Source organism: Schistosoma haematobium, chromosome 2 (assembly GCF_000699445.3).
Source record: "Schistosoma haematobium chromosome 2, whole genome shotgun sequence".
Taxonomy (NCBI): Eukaryota; Metazoa; Platyhelminthes; class Trematoda; order Strigeidida; family Schistosomatidae; genus Schistosoma; species Schistosoma haematobium.
In genome coordinates this window covers 15,634,966-15,655,924 of record NC_067197.1, presented here as the reverse complement: position 1 = coordinate 15,655,924, position 20,959 = coordinate 15,634,966, and the positions used below count along the sequence as shown (strand labels likewise).

General features: G+C 51.0%; 1 protein-coding gene across 1 annotated transcript in view; it reads left to right on the top strand.

Moving 5' to 3' along the window:
• MUC22 (Muc22p) overlaps window positions 1-20,959 on the top strand; it is a gene marked incomplete at its 3' end in the record, with an annotated part of 85,551 nt that overhangs the window by 60,095 nt on the left and 4,497 nt on the right. Inside the window, exon 13 of the mRNA XM_035732314.2 lies at window positions 1-20,959. This exon is cut by the window's left edge and continues 16,595 nt beyond it. Within this exon, the coding sequence (XP_035587622.2) occupies window positions 1-20,959 (20,959 nt within the window).

The following is a 20,959-nucleotide window of genomic DNA, read 5'->3' as shown; positions in this document are numbered from 1 at the left end:
CCGAACGACCAGTTGTGACCAGTGTGGATCACAGAGAAATGAAGACAGTGAAACCTGATCATATGATGTCAGTGAGTACCTCCTACGCAGAACCGCCTGTCAAACAGCCACCACCACGCCAACTGACTGACACTGCCACACAGGCGACCTCCGTTACCACACACGTCACGGAATCCAGTGAGCATGTGATTGTCTCTAAACCCACCGTTCAAGTCGAAGCACCTCTCGTCACCGAGACCGCCTCATTGGAGTTACCCACACCTGAACCTGTTCGCAAAACATCACTAGTTGAAGCCACACAGTTCGTGAAACGTTCCACAGTCGACCAACAAATCGACACAGTACCAGTCTCCTCGTCCGACGTGGGTGCACAGACTGAGCCACACAAATCTCTACTCGACGGTGCTGCCCATTTGTCGTTGAAACGCACCGATGCGACGTCACAAGCCAAACCTGTCCAATTGTGCATGGTGGATTCTTGGAGTGAGATCCATGCACCAGTGAAACCAGAGACACCAGTTGTTCCGGTCCACGAACCACCGAAACGCATCCAAACATTGGAAGCCTGTGTGCAGACGGTGAAGGAAAGTGTGTGTGTTGTGGATAGTGCGACCAGTGTGTTAATGAAGTCGCCGGAAAGTGTGCTTGATTCGGCTGCAGCTTTCGTGAAGAGACCGAGTGTGAATGCTGAAGTGCAAGTGGATAGGGTGAGCACACCGGTCGTCAGTCTGACCACACACAAGTTAGAACCGAAAATGGTCGAGAGGAGTCTGTGTACGAGCTGTGGACATCGGTACGTGAATACCGAAGAGATGGCTTGTCAGACCGTTCAGCCTAAGATCGAACCGGTTCCTGTGACTGTGAAGACGTCGAATGTCGCTATGCAGACCAGTAAGTTCTCAAGTCTCTGTCAGACAACCAGTGAATTAGTGACACATGTGACACCGGCACCCTACGTCGAGTCAACACTATCCATGGCCATGAAGGTCGAGAAGCCAGTCACTCAGGACGTTGGAATGCAGTTCGGAATGCGTGTGGCCACGCGTGTCATGAGCTCTGGCTACCAGGTGCAACAGACCAGCAGCCACACACTGACGGAAGCAGTGGGAGTAGCAGAACGAGAAGTACAGGTGACTCAAACCGAACGACCAGTTGTGACCAGTGTGGATCACAGAGAAATGAAGACAGTGAAACCTGATCATATGATGTCAGTGAGTACCTCCTACGCAGAACCGCCTGTCAAACAGCCACCACCACGCCAACTGACTGACACTGCCACACAGGCGACCTCCGTTACCACACACGTCACGGAATCCAGTGAGCATGTGATTGTCTCTAAACCCACCGTTCAAGTCGAAGCACCTCTCGTCACCGAGACCGCCTCATTGGAGTTACCCACACCTGAACCTGTTCGCAAAACATCACTAGTTGAAGCCACACAGTTCGTGAAACGTTCCACAGTCGACCAACAAATCGACACAGTACCAGTCTCCTCGTCCGACGTGGGTGCACAGACTGAGCCACACAAATCTCTACTCGACGGTGCTGCCCATTTGTCGTTGAAACGCACCGATGCGACGTCACAAGCCAAACCTGTCCAATTGTGCATGGTGGATTCTTGGAGTGAGATCCATGCACCAGTGAAACCAGAGACACCAGTTGTTCCGGTCCACGAACCACCGAAACGCATCCAAACATTGGAAGCCTGTGTGCAGACGGTGAAGGAAAGTGTGTGTGTTGTGGATAGTGCGACCAGTGTGTTAATGAAGTCGCCGGAAAGTGTGCTTGATTCGGCTGCAGCTTTCGTGAAGAGACCGAGTGTGAATGCTGAAGTGCAAGTGGATAGGGTGAGCACACCGGTCGTCAGTCTGACCACACACAAGTTAGAACCGAAAATGGTCGAGAGGAGTCTGTGTACCAGCTGTGGACATCGGTACGTGAATACCGAAGAGATGGCTTGTCAGACCGTTCAGCCTAAGATCGAACCGGTTCCTGTGACTGTGAAGACGTCGAATGTCGCTATGCAGACCAGTAAGTTCTCAAGTCTCTGTCAGACAACCAGTGAATTAGTGACACATGTGACACCGGCACCCTACGTCGAGTCAACACTATCCATGGCCATGAAGGTCGAGAAGCCAGTCACTCAGGACGTTGGAATGCAGTTCGGAATGCGTGTGGCCACGCGTGTCATGAGCTCTGGCTACCAGGTGCAACAGACCAGCAGCCACACACTGACGGAAGCAGTGGGAGTAGCAGAACGAGAAGTACAGGTGACTCAAACCGAACGACCAGTTGTGACCAGTGTGGATCACAGAGAAATGAAGACAGTGAAACCTGATCATATGATGTCAGTGAGTACCTCCTACGCAGAACCGCCTGTCAAACAGCCACCACCACGCCAACTGACTGACACTGCCACACAGGCGACCTCCGTTACCACACACGTCACGGAATCCAGTGAGCATGTGATTGTCTCTAAACCCACCGTTCAAGTCGAAGCACCTCTCGTCACCGAGACCGCCTCATTGGAGTTACCCACACCTGAACCTGTTCGCAAAACATCACTAGTTGAAGCCACACAGTTCGTGAAACGTTCCACAGTCGACCAACAAATCGACACAGTACCAGTCTCCTCGTCCGACGTGGGTGCACAGACTGAGCCACACAAATCTCTACTCGACGGTGCTGCCCATTTGTCGTTGAAACGCACCGATGCGACGTCACAAGCCAAACCTGTCCAATTGTGCATGGTGGATTCTTGGAGTGAGATCCATGCACCAGTGAAACCAGAGACACCAGTTGTTCCGGTCCACGAACCACCGAAACGCATCCAAACATTGGAAGCCTGTGTGCAGACGGTGAAGGAAAGTGTGTGTGTTGTGGATAGTGCGACCAGTGTGTTAATGAAGTCGCCGGAAAGTGTGCTTGATTCGGCTGCAGCTTTCGTGAAGAGACCGAGTGTGAATGCTGAAGTGCAAGTGGATAGGGTGAGCACACCGGTCGTCAGTCTGACCACACACAAGTTAGAACCGAAAATGGTCGAGAGGAGTCTGTGTACCAGCTGTGGACATCGGTACGTGAATACCGAAGAGATGGCTTGTCAGACCGTTCAGCCTAAGATCGAACCGGTTCCTGTGACTGTGAAGACGTCGAATGTCGCTATGCAGACCAGTAAGTTCTCAAGTCTCTGTCAGACAACCAGTGAATCAGTGACACATGTGACACCGGCACCCTACGTCGAGTCAACACTATCCATGGCCATGAAGGTCGAGAAGCCAGTCACTCAGGACGTTGGAATGCAGTTCGGAATGCGTGTGGCCACGCGTGTCATGAGCTCTGGCTACCAGGTGCAACAGACCAGCAGCCACACACTGACGGAAGCAGTGGGAGTAGCAGAACGAGAAGTACAGGTGACTCAAACCGAACGACCAGTTGTGACCAGTGTGGATCACAGAGAAATGAAGACAGTGAAACCTGATCATATGATGTCAGTGAGTACCTCCTACGCAGAACCGCCTGTCAAACAGCCACCACCACGCCAACTGACTGACACTGCCACACAGGCGACCTCCGTTACCACACACGTCACGGAATCCAGTGAGCATGTGATTGTCTCTAAACCCACCGTTCAAGTCGAAGCACCTCTCGTCACCGAGACCGCCTCATTGGAGTTACCCACACCTGAACCTGTTCGCAAAACATCACTAGTTGAAGCCACACAGTTCGTGAAACGTTCCACAGTCGACCAACAAATCGACACAGTACCAGTCTCCTCGTCCGACGTGGGTGCACAGACTGAGCCACACAAATCTCTACTCGACGGTGCTGCCCATTTGTCGTTGAAACGCACCGATGCGACGTCACAAGCCAAACCTGTCCAATTGTGCATGGTGGATTCTTGGAGTGAGATCCATGCACCAGTGAAACCAGAGACACCAGTTGTTCCGGTCCACGAACCACCGAAACGCATCCAAACATTGGAAGCCTGTGTGCAGACGGTGAAGGAAAGTGTGTGTGTTGTGGATAGTGCGACCAGTGTGTTAATGAAGTCGCCGGAAAGTGTGCTTGATTCGGCTGCAGCTTTCGTGAAGAGACCGAGTGTGAATGCTGAAGTGCAAGTGGATAGGGTGAGCACACCGGTCGTCAGTCTGACCACACACAAGTTAGAACCGAAAATGGTCGAGAGGAGTCTGTGTACCAGCTGTGGACATCGGTACGTGAATACCGAAGAGATGGCTTGTCAGACCGTTCAGCCTAAGATCGAACCGGTTCCTGTGACTGTGAAGACGTCGAATGTCGCTATGCAGACCAGTAAGTTCTCAAGTCTCTGTCAGACAACCAGTGAATTAGTGACACATGTGACACCGGCACCCTACGTCGAGTCAACACTATCCATGGCCATGAAGGTCGAGAAGCCAGTCACTCAGGACGTTGGAATGCAGTTCGGAATGCGTGTGGCCACGCGTGTCATGAGCTCTGGCTACCAGGTGCAACAGACCAGCAGCCACACACTGACGGAAGCAGTGGGAGTAGCAGAACGAGAAGTACAGGTGACTCAAACCGAACGACCAGTTGTGACCAGTGTGGATCACAGAGAAATGAAGACAGTGAAACCTGATCATATGATGTCAGTGAGTACCTCCTACGCAGAACCGCCTGTCAAACAGCCACCACCACGCCAACTGACTGACACTGCCACACAGGCGACCTCCGTTACCACACACGTCACGGAATCCAGTGAGCATGTGATTGTCTCTAAACCCACCGTTCAAGTCGAAGCACCTCTCGTCACCGAGACCGCCTCATTGGAGTTACCCACACCTGAACCTGTTCGCAAAACATCACTAGTGGAAGCCACACAGTTCGTGAGACGTTCCACAGTCGACCAACAAATCGACACAGTACCAGTCTCCTCGTCCGACGTGGGTGCACAGACTGAGCCACACAAATCTCTACTCGACGGTGCTGCCCATTTGTCGTTGAAACGCACCGATGCGACGTCACAAGCCAAACCTGTCCAATTGTGCATGGTGGATTCTTGGAGTGAGATCCATGCACCAGTGAAACCAGAGACACCAGTTGTTCCGGTCCACGAACCACCGAAACGCATCCAAACATTGGAAGCCTGTGTGCAGACGGTGAAGGAAAGTGTGTGTGTTGTGGATAGTGCGACCAGTGTGTTAATGAAGTCGCCGGAAAGTGTGCTTGATTCGGCTGCAGCTTTCGTGAAGAGACCGAGTGTGAATGCTGAAGTGCAAGTGGATAGGGTGAGCACACCGGTCGTCAGTCTGACCACACACAAGTTAGAACCGAAAATGGTCGAGAGGAGTCTGTGTACCAGCTGTGGACATCGGTACGTGAATACCGAAGAGATGGCTTGTCAGACCGTTCAGCCTAAGATCGAACCGGTTCCTGTGACTGTGAAGACGTCGAATGTCGCTATGCAGACCAGTAAGTTCTCAAGTCTCTGTCAGACAACCAGTGAATTAGTGACACATGTGACACCGGCACCCTACGTCGAGTCAACACTATCCATGGCCATGAAGGTCGAGAAGCCAGTCACTCAGGACGTTGGAATGCAGTTCGGAATGCGTGTGGCCACGCGTGTCATGAGCTCTGGCTACCAGGTGCAACAGACCAGCAGCCACACACTGACGGAAGCAGTGGGAGTAGCAGAACGAGAAGTACAGGTGACTCAAACCGAACGACCAGTTGTGACCAGTGTGGATCACAGAGAAATGAAGACAGTGAAACCTGATCATATGATGTCAGTGAGTACCTCCTACGCAGAACCGCCTGTCAAACAGCCACCACCACACCAACTGACTGACACTGCCACACAGGCGACCTCCGTTACCACACACGTCACGGAATCCAGTGAGCATGTGATTGTCTCTAAACCCACCGTTCAAGTCGAAGCACCTCTCGTCACCGAGACCGCCTCATTGGAGTTACCCACACCTGAACCTGTTCGCAAAACATCACTAGTTGAAGCCACACAGTTCGTGAAACGTTCCACAGTCGACCAACAAATCGACACAGTACCAGTCTCCTCGTCCGACGTGGGTGCACAGACTGAGCCACACAAATCTCTACTCGACGGTGCTGCCCATTTGTCGTTGAAACGCACCGATGCGACGTCACAAGCCAAACCTGTCCAATTGTGCATGGTGGATTCTTGGAGTGAGATCCATGCACCAGTGAAACCAGAGACACCAGTTGTTCCGGTCCACGAACCACCGAAACGCATCCAAACATTGGAAGCCTGTGTGCAGACGGTGAAGGAAAGTGTGTGTGTTGTGGATAGTGCGACCAGTGTGTTAATGAAGTCGCCGGAAAGTGTGCTTGATTCGGCTGCAGCTTTCGTGAAGAGACCGAGTGTGAATGCTGAAGTGCAAGTGGATAGGGTGAGCACACCGGTCGTCAGTCTGACCACACACAAGTTAGAACCGAAAATGGTCGAGAGGAGTCTGTGTACCAGCTGTGGACATCGGTACGTGAATACCGAAGAGATGGCTTGTCAGACCGTTCAGCCTAAGATCGAACCGGTTCCTGTGACTGTGAAGACGTCGAATGTCGCTATGCAGACCAGTAAGTTCTCAAGTCTCTGTCAGACAACCAGTGAATTAGTGACACATGTGACACCGGCACCCTACGTCGAGTCAACACTATCCATGGCCATGAAGGTCGAGAAGCCAGTCACTCAGGACGTTGGAATGCAGTTCGGAATGCGTGTGGCCACGCGTGTCATGAGCTCTGGCTACCAGGTGCAACAGACCAGCAGCCACACACTGACGGAAGCAGTGGGAGTAGCAGAACGAGAAGTACAGGTGACTCAAACCGAACGACCAGTTGTGACCAGTGTGGATCACAGAGAAATGAAGACAGTGAAACCTGATCATATGATGTCAGTGAGTACCTCCTACGCAGAACCGCCTGTCAAACAGCCACCACCACGCCAACTGACTGACACTGCCACACAGGCGACCTCCGTTACCACACACGTCACGGAATCCAGTGAGCATGTGATTGTCTCTAAACCCACCGTTCAAGTCGAAGCACCTCTCGTCACCGAGACCGCCTCATTGGAGTTACCCACACCTGAACCTGTTCGCAAAACATCACTAGTTGAAGCCACACAGTTCGTGAAGCGTTCCACAGTCGACCAACAAATCGACACAGTACCAGTCTCCTCGTCCGACGTGGGTGCACAGACTGAGCCACACAAATCTCTACTCGACGGTGCTGCCCATTTGTCGTTGAAACGCACCGATGCGACGTCACAAGCCAAACCTGTCCAATTGTGCATGGTGGATTCTTGGAGTGAGATCCATGCACCAGTGAAACCAGAGACACCAGTTGTTCCGGTCCACGAACCACCGAAACGCATCCAAACATTGGAAGCCTGTGTGCAGACGGTGAAGGAAAGTGTGTGTGTTGTGGATAGTGCGACCAGTGTGTTAATGAAGTCGCCGGAAAGTGTGCTTGATTCGGCTGCAGCTTTCGTGAAGAGACCGAGTGTGAATGCTGAAGTGCAAGTGGATAGGGTGAGCACACCGGTCGTCAGTCTGACCACACACAAGTTAGAACCGAAAATGGTCGAGAGGAGTCTGTGTACCAGCTGTGGACATCGGTACGTGAATACCGAAGAGATGGCTTGTCAGACCGTTCAGCCTAAGATCGAACCGGTTCCTGTGACTGTGAAGACGTCGAATGTCGCTATGCAGACCAGTAAGTTCTCAAGTCTCTGTCAGACAACCAGTGAATTAGTGACACATGTGACACCGGCACCCTACGTCGAGTCAACACTATCCATGGCCATGAAGGTCGAGAAGCCAGTCACTCAGGACGTTGGAATGCAGTTCGGAATGCGTGTGGCCACGCGTGTCATGAGCTCTGGCTACCAGGTGCAACAGACCAGCAGCCACACACTGACGGAAGCAGTGGGAGTAGCAGAACGAGAAGTACAGGTGACTCAAACCGAACGACCAGTTGTGACCAGTGTGGATCACAGAGAAATGAAGACAGTGAAACCTGATCATATGATGTCAGTGAGTACCTCCTACGCAGAACCGCCTGTCAAACAGCCACCACCACGCCAACTGACTGACACTGCCACACAGGCGACCTCCGTTACCACACACGTCACGGAATCCAGTGAGCATGTGATTGTCTCTAAACCCACCGTTCAAGTCGAAGCACCTCTCGTCACCGAGACCGCCTCATTGGAGTTACCCACACCTGAACCTGTTCGCAAAACATCACTAGTTGAAGCCACACAGTTCGTGAAACGTTCCACAGTCGACCAACAAATCGACACAGTACCAGTCTCCTCGTCCGACGTGGGTGCACAGACTGAGCCACACAAATCTCTACTCGACGGTGCTGCCCATTTGTCGTTGAAACGCACCGATGCGACGTCACAAGCCAAACCTGTCCAATTGTGCATGGTGGATTCTTGGAGTGAGATCCATGCACCAGTGAAACCAGAGACACCAGTTGTTCCGGTCCACGAACCACCGAAACGCATCCAAACATTGGAAGCCTGTGTGCAGACGGTGAAGGAAAGTGTGTGTGTTGTGGATAGTGCGACCAGTGTGTTAATGAAGTCGCCGGAAAGTGTGCTTGATTCGGCTGCAGCTTTCGTGAAGAGACCGAGTGTGAATGCTGAAGTGCAAGTGGATAGGGTGAGCACACCGGTCGTCAGTCTGACCACACACAAGTTAGAACCGAAAATGGTCGAGAGGAGTCTGTGTACCAGCTGTGGACATCGGTACGTGAATACCGAAGAGATGGCTTGTCAGACCGTTCAGCCTAAGATCGAACCGGTTCCTGTGACTGTGAAGACGTCGAATGTCGCTATGCAGACCAGTAAGTTCTCAAGTCTCTGTCAGACAACCAGTGAATTAGTGACACATGTGACACCGGCACCCTACGTCGAGTCAACACTATCCATGGCCATGAAGGTCGAGAAGCCAGTCACTCAGGACGTTGGAATGCAGTTCGGAATGCGTGTGGCCACGCGTGTCATGAGCTCTGGCTACCAGGTGCAACAGACCAGCAGCCACACACTGACGGAAGCAGTGGGAGTAGCAGAACGAGAAGTACAGGTGACTCAAACCGAACGACCAGTTGTGACCAGTGTGGATCACAGAGAAATGAAGACAGTGAAACCTGATCATATGATGTCAGTGAGTACCTCCTACGCAGAACCGCCTGTCAAACAGCCACCACCACGCCAACTGACTGACACTGCCACACAGGCGACCTCCGTTACCACACACGTCACGGAATCCAGTGAGCATGTGATTGTCTCTAAACCCACCGTTCAAGTCGAAGCACCTCTCGTCACCGAGACCGCCTCATTGGAGTTACCCACACCTGAACCTGTTCGCAAAACATCACTAGTTGAAGCCACACAGTTCGTGAAACGTTCCACAGTCGACCAACAAATCGACACAGTACCAGTCTCCTCGTCCGACGTGGGTGCACAGACTGAGCCACACAAATCTCTACTCGACGGTGCTGCCCATTTGTCGTTGAAACGCACCGATGCGACGTCACAAGCCAAACCTGTCCAATTGTGCATGGTGGATTCTTGGAGTGAGATCCATGCACCAGTGAAACCAGAGACACCAGTTGTTCCGGTCCACGAACCACCGAAACGCATCCAAACATTGGAAGCCTGTGTGCAGACGGTGAAGGGAAGTGTGTGTGTTGTGGATAGTGCGACCAGTGTGTTAATGAAGTCGCCGGAAAGTGTGCTTGATTCGGCTGCAGCTTTCGTGAAGAGACCGAGTGTGAATGCTGAAGTGCAAGTGGATAGGGTGAGCACACCGGTCGTCAGTCTGACCACACACAAGTTAGAACCGAAAATGGTCGAGAGGAGTCTGTGTACCAGCTGTGGACATCGGTACGTGAATACCGAAGAGATGGCTTGTCAGACCGTTCAGCCTAAGATCGAACCGGTTCCTGTGACTGTGAAGACGTCGAATGTCGCTATGCAGACCAGTAAGTTCTCAAGTCTCTGTCAGACAACCAGTGAATTAGTGACACATGTGACACCGGCACCCTACGTCGAGTCAACACTATCCATGGCCATGAAGGTCGAGAAGCCAGTCACTCAGGACGTTGGAATGCAGTTCGGAATGCGTGTGGCCACGCGTGTCATGAGCTCTGGCTACCAGGTGCAACAGACCAGCAGCCACACACTGACGGAAGCAGTGGGAGTAGCAGAACGAGAAGTACAGGTGACTCAAACCGAACGACCAGTTGTGACCAGTGTGGATCACAGAGAAATGAAGACAGTGAAACCTGATCATATGATGTCAGTGAGTACCTCCTACGCAGAACCGCCTGTCAAACAGCCACCACCACGCCAACTGACTGACACTGCCACACAGGCGACCTCCGTTACCACACACGTCACGGAATCCAGTGAGCATGTGATTGTCTCTAAACCCACCGTTCAAGTCGAAGCACCTCTCGTCACCGAGACCGCCTCATTGGAGTTACCCACACCTGAACCTGTTCGCAAAACATCACTAGTTGAAGCCACACAGTTCGTGAAACGTTCCACAGTCGACCAACAAATCGACACAGTACCAGTCTCCTCGTCCGACGTGGGTGCACAGACTGAGCCACACAAATCTCTACTCGACGGTGCTGCCCATTTGTCGTTGAAACGCACCGATGCGACGTCACAAGCCAAACCTGTCCAATTGTGCATGGTGGATTCTTGGAGTGAGATCCATGCACCAGTGAAACCAGAGACACCAGTTGTTCCGGTCCACGAACCACCGAAACGCATCCAAACATTGGAAGCCTGTGTGCAGACGGTGAAGGAAAGTGTGTGTGTTGTGGATAGTGCGACCAGTGTGTTAATGAAGTCGCCGGAAAGTGTGCTTGATTCGGCTGCAGCTTTCGTGAAGAGACCGAGTGTGAATGCTGAAGTGCAAGTGGATAGGGTGAGCACACCGGTCGTCAGTCTGACCACACACAAGTTAGAACCGAAAATGGTCGAGAGGAGTCTGTGTACCAGCTGTGGACATCGGTACGTGAATACCGAAGAGATGGCTTGTCAGACCGTTCAGCCTAAGATCGAACCGGTTCCTGTGACTGTGAAGACGTCGAATGTCGCTATGCAGACCAGTAAGTTCTCAAGTCTCTGTCAGACAACCAGTGAATTAGTGACACATGTGACACCGGCACCCTACGTCGAGTCAACACTATCCATGGCCATGAAGGTCGAGAAGCCAGTCACTCAGGACGTTGGAATGCAGTTCGGAATGCGTGTGGCCACGCGTGTCATGAGCTCTGGCTACCAGGTGCAACAGACCAGCAGCCACACACTGACGGAAGCAGTGGGAGTAGCAGAACGAGAAGTACAGGTGACTCAAACCGAACGACCAGTTGTGACCAGTGTGGATCACAGAGAAATGAAGACAGTGAAACCTGATCATATGATGTCAGTGAGTACCTCCTACGCAGAACCGCCTGTCAAACAGCCACCACCACGCCAACTGACTGACACTGCCACACAGGCGACCTCCGTTACCACACACGTCACGGAATCCAGTGAGCATGTGATTGTCTCTAAACCCACCGTTCAAGTCGAAGCACCTCTCGTCACCGAGACCGCCTCATTGGAGTTACCCACACCTGAACCTGTTCGCAAAACATCACTAGTTGAAGCCACACAGTTCGTGAAACGTTCCACAGTCGACCAACAAATCGACACAGTACCAGTCTCCTCGTCCGACGTGGGTGCACAGACTGAGCCACACAAATCTCTACTCGACGGTGCTGCCCATTTGTCGTTGAAACGCACCGATGCGACGTCACAAGCCAAACCTGTCCAATTGTGCATGGTGGATTCTTGGAGTGAGATCCATGCACCAGTGAAACCAGAGACACCAGTTGTTCCGGTCCACGAACCACCGAAACGCATCCAAACATTGGAAGCCTGTGTGCAGACGGTGAAGGAAAGTGTGTGTGTTGTGGATAGTGCGACCAGTGTGTTAATGAAGTCGCCGGAAAGTGTGCTTGATTCGGCTGCAGCTTTCGTGAAGAGACCGAGTGTGAATGCTGAAGTGCAAGTGGATAGGGTGAGCACACCGGTCGTCAGTCTGACCACACACAAGTTAGAACCGAAAATGGTCGAGAGGAGTCTGTGTACCAGCTGTGGACATCGGTACGTGAATACCGAAGAGATGGCTTGTCAGACCGTTCAGCCTAAGATCGAACCGGTTCCTGTGACTGTGAAGACGTCGAATGTCGCTATGCAGACCAGTAAGTTCTCAAGTCTCTGTCAGACAACCAGTGAATTAGTGACACATGTGACACCGGCACCCTACGTCGAGTCAACACTATCCATGGCCATGAAGGTCGAGAAGCCAGTCACTCAGGACGTTGGAATGCAGTTCGGAATGCGTGTGGCCACGCGTGTCATGAGCTCTGGCTACCAGGTGCAACAGACCAGCAGCCACACACTGACGGAAGCAGTGGGAGTAGCAGAACGAGAAGTACAGGTGACTCAAACCGAACGACCAGTTGTGACCAGTGTGGATCACAGAGAAATGAAGACAGTGAAACCTGATCATATGATGTCAGTGAGTACCTCCTACGCAGAACCGCCTGTCAAACAGCCACCACCACGCCAACTGACTGACACTGCCACACAGGCGACCTCCGTTACCACACACGTCACGGAATCCAGTGAGCATGTGATTGTCTCTAAACCCACCGTTCAAGTCGAAGCACCTCTCGTCACCGAGACCGCCTCATTGGAGTTACCCACACCTGAACCTGTTCGCAAAACATCACTAGTGGAAGCCACACAGTTCGTGAAACGTTCCACAGTCGACCAACAAATCGACACAGTACCAGTCTCCTCGTCCGACGTGGGTGCACAGACTGAGCCACACAAATCTCTACTCGACGGTGCTGCCCATTTGTCGTTGAAACGCACCGATGCGACGTCACAAGCCAAACCTGTCCAATTGTGCATGGTGGATTCTTGGAGTGAGATCCATGCACCAGTGAAACCAGAGACACCAGTTGTTCCGGTCCACGAACCACCGAAACGCATCCAAACATTGGAAGCCTGTGTGCAGACGGTGAAGGAAAGTGTGTGTGTTGTGGATAGTGCGACCAGTGTGTTAATGAAGTCGCCGGAAAGTGTGCTTGATTCGGCTGCAGCTTTCGTGAAGAGACCGAGTGTGAATGCTGAAGTGCAAGTGGATAGGGTGAGCACACCGGTCGTCAGTCTGACCACACACAAGTTAGAACCGAAAATGGTCGAGAGGAGTCTGTGTACCAGCTGTGGACATCGGTACGTGAATACCGAAGAGATGGCTTGTCAGACCGTTCAGCCTAAGATCGAACCGGTTCCTGTGACTGTGAAGACGTCGAATGTCGCTATGCAGACCAGTAAGTTCTCAAGTCTCTGTCAGACAACCAGTGAATTAGTGACACATGTGACACCGGCACCCTACGTCGAGTCAACACTATCCATGGCCATGAAGGTCGAGAAGCCAGTCACTCAGGACGTTGGAATGCAGTTCGGAATGCGTGTGGCCACGCGTGTCATGAGCTCTGGCTACCAGGTGCAACAGACCAGCAGCCACACACTGACGGAAGCAGTGGGAGTAGCAGAACGAGAAGTACAGGTGACTCAAACCGAACGACCAGTTGTGACCAGTGTGGATCACAGAGAAATGAAGACAGTGAAACCTGATCATATGATGTCAGTGAGTACCTCCTACGCAGAACCGCCTGTCAAACAGCCACCACCACGCCAACTGACTGACACTGCCACACAGGTGACCTCCGTTACCACACACGTCACGGAATCCAGTGAGCATGTGATTGTCTCTAAACCCACCGTTCAAGTCGAAGCACCTCTCGTCACCGAGACCGCCTCATTGGAGTTACCCACACCTGAACCTGTTCGCAAAACATCACTAGTGGAAGCCACACAGTTCGTGAAACGTTCCACAGTCGACCAACAAATCGACACAGTACCAGTCTCCTCGTCCGACGTGGGTGCACAGACTGAGCCACACAAATCTCTACTCGACGGTGCTGCCCATTTGTCGTTGAAACGCACCGATGCGACGTCACAAGCCAAACCTGTCCAATTGTGCATGGTGGATTCTTGGAGTGAGATCCATGCACCAGTGAAACCAGAGACACCAGTTGTTCCGGTCCACGAACCACCGAAACGCATCCAAACATTGGAAGCCTGTGTGCAGACGGTGAAGGAAAGTGTGTGTGTTGTGGATAGTGCGACCAGTGTGTTAATGAAGTCGCCGGAAAGTGTGCTTGATTCGGCTGCAGCTTTCGTGAAGAGACCGAGTGTGAATGCTGAAGTGCAAGTGGATAGGGTGAGCACACCGGTCGTCAGTCTGACCACACACAAGTTAGAACCGAAAATGGTCGAGAGGAGTCTGTGTACCAGCTGTGGACATCGGTACGTGAATACCGAAGAGATGGCTTGTCAGACCGTTCAGCCTAAGATCGAACCGGTTCCTGTGACTGTGAAGACGTCGAATGTCGCTATGCAGACCAGTAAGTTCTCAAGTCTCTGTCAGACAACCAGTGAATTAGTGACACATGTGACACCGGCACCCTACGTCGAGTCAACACTATCCATGGCCATGAAGGTCGAGAAGCCAGTCACTCAGGACGTTGGAATGCAGTTCGGAATGCGTGTGGCCACGCGTGTCATGAGCTCTGGCTACCAGGTGCAACAGACCAGCAGCCACACACTGACGGAAGCAGTGGGAGTAGCAGAACGAGAAGTACAGGTGACTCAAACCGAACGACCAGTTGTGACCAGTGTGGATCACAGAGAAATGAAGACAGTGAAACCTGATCATATGATGTCAGTGAGTACCTCCTACGCAGAACCGCCTGTCAAACAGCCACCACCACGCCAACTGACTGACACTGCCACACAGGTGACCTCCGTTACCACACACGTCACGGAATCCAGTGAGCATGTGATTGTCTCTAAACCCACCGTTCAAGTCGAAGCACCTCTCGTCACCGAGACCGCCTCATTGGAGTTACCCACACCTGAACCTGTTCGCAAAACATCACTAGTGGAAGCCACACAGTTCGTGAAGCGTTCCACAGTCGACCAACAAATCGACACAGTACCAGTCTCCTCGTCCGACGTGGGTGCACAGACTGAGCCACACAAATCTCTACTCGACGGTGCTGCCCATTTGTCGTTGAAACGCACCGATGCGACGTCACAAGCCAAACCTGTCCAATTGTGCATGGTGGATTCTTGGAGTGAGATCCATGCACCAGTGAAACCAGAGACACCAGTTGTTCCGGTCCACGAACCACCGAAACGCATCCAAACATTGGAAGCCTGTGTGCAGACGGTGAAGGAAAGTGTGTGTGTTGTGGATAGTGCGACCAGTGTGTTAATGAAGTCGCCGGAAAGTGTGCTTGATTCGGCTGCAGCTTTCGTGAAGAGACCGAGTGTGAATGCTGAAGTGCAAGTGGATAGGGTGAGCACACCGGTCGTCAGTCTGACCACACACAAGTTAGAACCGAAAATGGTCGAGAGGAGTCTGTGTACCAGCTGTGGACATCGGTACGTGAATACCGAAGAGATGGCTTGTCAGACCGTTCAGCCTAAGATCGAACCGGTTCCTGTGACTGTGAAGACGTCGAATGTCGCTATGCAGACCAGTAAGTTCTCAAGTCTCTGTCAGACAACCAGTGAATTAGTGACACATGTGACACCGGCACCCTACGTCGAGTCAACACTATCCATGGCCATGAAGGTCGAGAAGCCAGTCACTCAGGACGTTGGAATGCAGTTCGGAATGCGTGTGGCCACGCGTGTCATGAGCTCTGGCTACCAGGTGCAACAGACCAGCAGCCACACACTGACGGAAGCAGTGGGAGTAGCAGAACGAGAAGTACAGGTGACTCAAACCGAACGACCAGTTGTGACCAGTGTGGATCACAGAGAAATGAAGACAGTGAAACCTGATCATATGATGTCAGTGAGTACCTCCTACGCAGAACCGCCTGTCAAACAGCCACCACCACGCCAACTGACTGACACTGCCACACAGGCGACCTCCGTTACCACACACGTCACGGAATCCAGTGAGCATGTGATTGTCTCTAAACCCACCGTTCAAGTCGAAGCACCTCTCGTCACCGAGACCGCCTCATTGGAGTTACCCACACCTGAACCCGTTCGCAAAACATCACTAGTGGAAGCCACACAGTTCGTGAAACGTTCCACAGTCGACCAACAAATCGACACAGTACCAGTCTCCTCGTCCGACGTGGGTGCACAGACTGAGCCACACAAATCTCTACTCGACGGTGCTGCCCATTTGTCGTTGAAACGCACCGATGCGACGTCACAAGCCAAACCTGTCCAATTGTGCATGGTGGATTCTTGGAGTGAGATCCATGCACCAGTGAAACCAGAGACACCAGTTGTTCCGGTCCACGAACCACCGAAACGCATCCAAACATTGGAAGCCTGTGTGCAGACGGTGAAGGAAAGTGTGTGTGTTGTGGATAGTGCGACCAGTGTGTTAATGAAGTCGCCGGAAAGTGTGCTTGATTCGGCTGCAGCTTTCGTGAAGAGACCGAGTGTGAATGCTGAAGTGCAAGTGGATAGGGTGAGCACACCGGTCGTCAGTCTGACCACACACAAGTTAGAACCGAAAATGGTCGAGAGGAGTCTGTGTACCAGCTGTGGACATCGGTACGTGAATACCGAAGAGATGGCTTGTCAGACCGTTCAGCCTAAGATCGAACCGGTTCCTGTGACTGTGAAGACGTCGAATGTCGCTATGCAGACCAGTAAGTTCTCAAGTCTCTGTCAGACAACCAGTGAATTAGTGACACATGTGACACCGGCACCCTACGTCGAGTCAACACTATCCATGGCCATGAAGGTCGAGAAGCCAGTCACTCAGGACGTTGGAATGCAGTTCGGAATGCGTGTGGCCACGCGTGTCATGAGCTCTGGCTACCAGGTGCAACAGACCAGCAGCCACACACTGACGGAAGCAGTGGGAGTAGCAGAACGAGAAGTACAGGTGACTCAAACCGAACGACCAGTTGTGACCAGTGTGGATCACAGAGAAATGAAGACAGTGAAACCTGATCATATGATGTCAGTGAGTACCTCCTACGCAGAACCGCCTGTCAAACAGCCACCACCACGCCAACTGACTGACACTGCCACACAGGTGACCTCCGTTACCACACACGTCACGGAATCCAGTGAGCATGTGATTGTCTCTAAACCCACCGTTCAAGTCGAAGCACCTCTCGTCACCGAGACCGCCTCATTGGAGTTACCCACACCTGAACCTGTTCGCAAAACATCACTAGTGGAAGCCACACAGTTCGTGAAACGTTCCACAGTCGACCAACAAATCGACACAGTACCAGTCTCCTCGTCCGACGTGGGTGCACAGACTGAGCCACACAAATCTCTACTCGACGGTGCTGCCCATTTGTCGTTGAAACGCACCGATGCGACGTCACAAGCCAAACCTGTCCAATTGTGCATGGTGGATTCTTGGAGTGAGATCCATGCACCAGTGAAACCAGAGACACCAGTTGTTCCGGTCCACGAACCACCGAAACGCATCCAAACATTGGAAGCCTGTGTGCAGACGGTGAAGGAAAGTGTGTGTGTTGTGGATAGTGCGACCAGTGTGTTAATGAAGTCGCCGGAAAGTGTGCTTGATTCGGCTGCAGCTTTCGTGAAGAGACCGAGTGTGAATGCTGAAGTGCAAGTGGATAGGGTGAGCACACCGGTCGTCAGTCTGACCACACACAAGTTAGAACCGAAAATGGTCGAGAGGAGTCTGTGTACCAGCTGTGGACATCGGTACGTGAATACCGAAGAGATGGCTTGTCAGACCGTTCAGCCTAAGATCGAACCGGTTCCTGTGACTGTGAAGACGTCGAATGTCGCTATGCAGACCAGTAAGTTCTCAAGTCTCTGTCAGACAACCAGTGAATTAGTGACACATGTGACACCGGCACCCTACGTCGAGTCAACACTATCCATGGCCATGAAGGTCGAGAAGCCAGTCACTCAGGACGTTGGAATGCAGTTCGGAATGCGTGTGGCCACGCGTGTCATGAGCTCTGGCTACCAGGTGCAACAGACCAGCAGCCACACACTGACGGAAGCAGTGGGAGTAGCAGAACGAGAAGTACAGGTGACTCAAACCGAACGACCAGTTGTGACCAGTGTGGATCACAGAGAAATGAAGACAGTGAAACCTGATCATATGATGTCAGTGAGTACCTCCTACGCAGAACCGCCTGTCAAACAGCCACCACCACGCCAACTGACTGACACTGCCACACAGGCGACCTCCGTTACCACACACGTCACGGAATCCAGTGAGCATGTGATTGTCTCTAAACCCACCGTTCAAGTCGAAGCACCTCTCGTCACCGAGACCGCCTCATTGGAGTTACCCACACCTGAACCTGTTCGCAAAACATCACTAGTTGAAGCCACACAGTTCGTGAAACGTTCCACAGTCGACCAACAAATCGACACAGTACCAGTCTCCTCGTCCGACGTGGGTGCACAGACTGAGCCACACAAATCTCTACTCGACGGTGCTGCCCATTTGTCGTTGAAACGCACCGATGCGACGTCACAAGCCAAACCTGTCCAATTGTGCATGGTGGATTCTTGGAGTGAGATCCATGCACCAGTGAAACCAGAGACACCAGTTGTTCCGGTCCACGAACCACCGAAACGCATCCAAACATTGGAAGCCTGTGTGCAGACGGTGAAGGAAAGTGTGTGTGTTGTGGACACTTCTACTTGTGTGATGATTAAAACGGGGAACGTTTCACCGATTTCTACTCAAGGTGTTTTTGATTCAATGCCGTCCTCTCTCTTCGATATCTCTGTTTCTGCTACGCCTTCTCTCTGTGATTGTTGGTCTCAATGTAATTTTTCGTCGATTATAAGATATCCGATTGTTGATAATTTTGTGAATTTTGATCTGCCTGAATCCTTATCATCTCCACTTGTTGATTCTTGTTGTATAATGGTCTTTGGTTGCTCCTCTATAGGAACTGTAACTGAGCCATTAAATCCTGTTCCCCGTGATCTGAAAAGTCCGAACTTAATTGACGCATCTGGATTCTTCCTTGTTGATCCTGATTATTTGTCTTCAACAATTCAGGACGAAGATGTCCCTCTTGACTCTGGAGACCTTGAATGGGAGTTAGTTGACGATAATTTGAAAGAATTACACCGTTGTTTGGTGAATAGTTGTGTGCAAACTGAAGAGTCAAATATTTATAGGCCTGATTCTCAAAGAGAACGCTCTCCTTCGCTACCTGTTAGCCAATTGCCTACCGTCAACAGGAAAAACTTTTCAGTCCAGTATATTTATGAGCCTGCTCAAGAAAATGCTTGCTGTCAAACCCAACCCATGACCTCTGATAAAATTCAAAAAGAGATCATTATCGATAATCTAGATGCTGAAACCATGACTGACGATATAGAGTCAAATGTTGCCGTCTTACTTCAAAACGTAAGTTCTACAGACATCAGAGAACGTTTAATTGAACGTTATTACTATTCTGCACCATGCAGTGCCATGCTTGTGACTGATGCAGAAGTTCAAGTCAACCTGACTGGCTCAGTTTATAAAGGACACTCAAAAGAATTCTACGTAAAAGACATTTCTACAGACTATATTGTTGAGCATCATATAGAAAATGAAAATATAATACTAGAAGAATCGAGTGGACATGATGACAGTGAACAAACTGTGTCAGGCACATCATATTCGCGATACATGAAGCGCTTGCTTCATGAAAGTGGTGTAACTGAAGTTTGGGAAAAATGTCCCCCAACGCATTCTGTCTTTGATTATTATCAAAGCCGTCGTGAGTTTGGGTCGGTACGTGAGCAGGCCTCTATGGCCATGGAAGAGCCCGTTACAGCAGCAGATGTTGGCATTCAAATTGTATTCGATTCATTTTCACATAGTTCAACGTCTGAATCCGAAATATCAAGATCTGAATCCCCGCTTAGTGGATCAAGTTACACTTATGAAGCATATTTGATGCGCTCAAGACTAGGACAAGTATGTGAAGTCCAGTGTCAATTCTGTCCTACACATATACCAACAGCGTCCCAAACGGATCATTACGGAATTTCTATGCAGACTGAAAGACATGACAAATTAAAAGAGGATATTTTTGAAATTTATCAAAGAAGACTCATAAAAGATCAAATTGCAGAAGCATGGACTCAAGTTGAACAAGATTTGTACACAGAATCTCGAATGGAAGAAGTTAGTGAACCTATCGACGTAATCGAAGAACGTATCTTGGAGATAACGGAGAAGAAAAGTAAAAAAGTTTATAGTCAAATAAAAATTACGGAGGAATTCACAGAAGAGGAGGATTTGATTGTTTGTGAATTGGGTGTGCAAACAGATCCGTTCTATGATCAGCAATACTTTATCAAAGCAAAACAAAGTCATTCTTCAATAGATTTTCGTGAAGAAAGTCCTAGACGTTTAAGTACTACGGGTATTCAGACATCAGTAATTCACCTGGCCAGTATTATCTCTTCAGGTGACATAGCATGGGCTGATGAGGATCTGTGTGAGGTAATTAAGGCAGGCATCAGATTGCTTAGATCTGATGAGCATAGAAGTGAAGATATATCTGTGTCAAAATATGCGTCTCACCAACTAAACATTTGCGCTAGATTACCAACTGATTCTAATGAAAAGGTGCTTATTAGTAGCGGCACACAAGTAATTCCTATGGAATCAGATCTCGAGAAAAAGTTCCAGAAGGAATGGCAATCAGAACCTATCTCTTTCCATGAATCTGCAGAACCCTTCCAATCTGATGATATTGTAGGAAAAGTTGGAACGCTTACAGAAGAAACCCACCACAT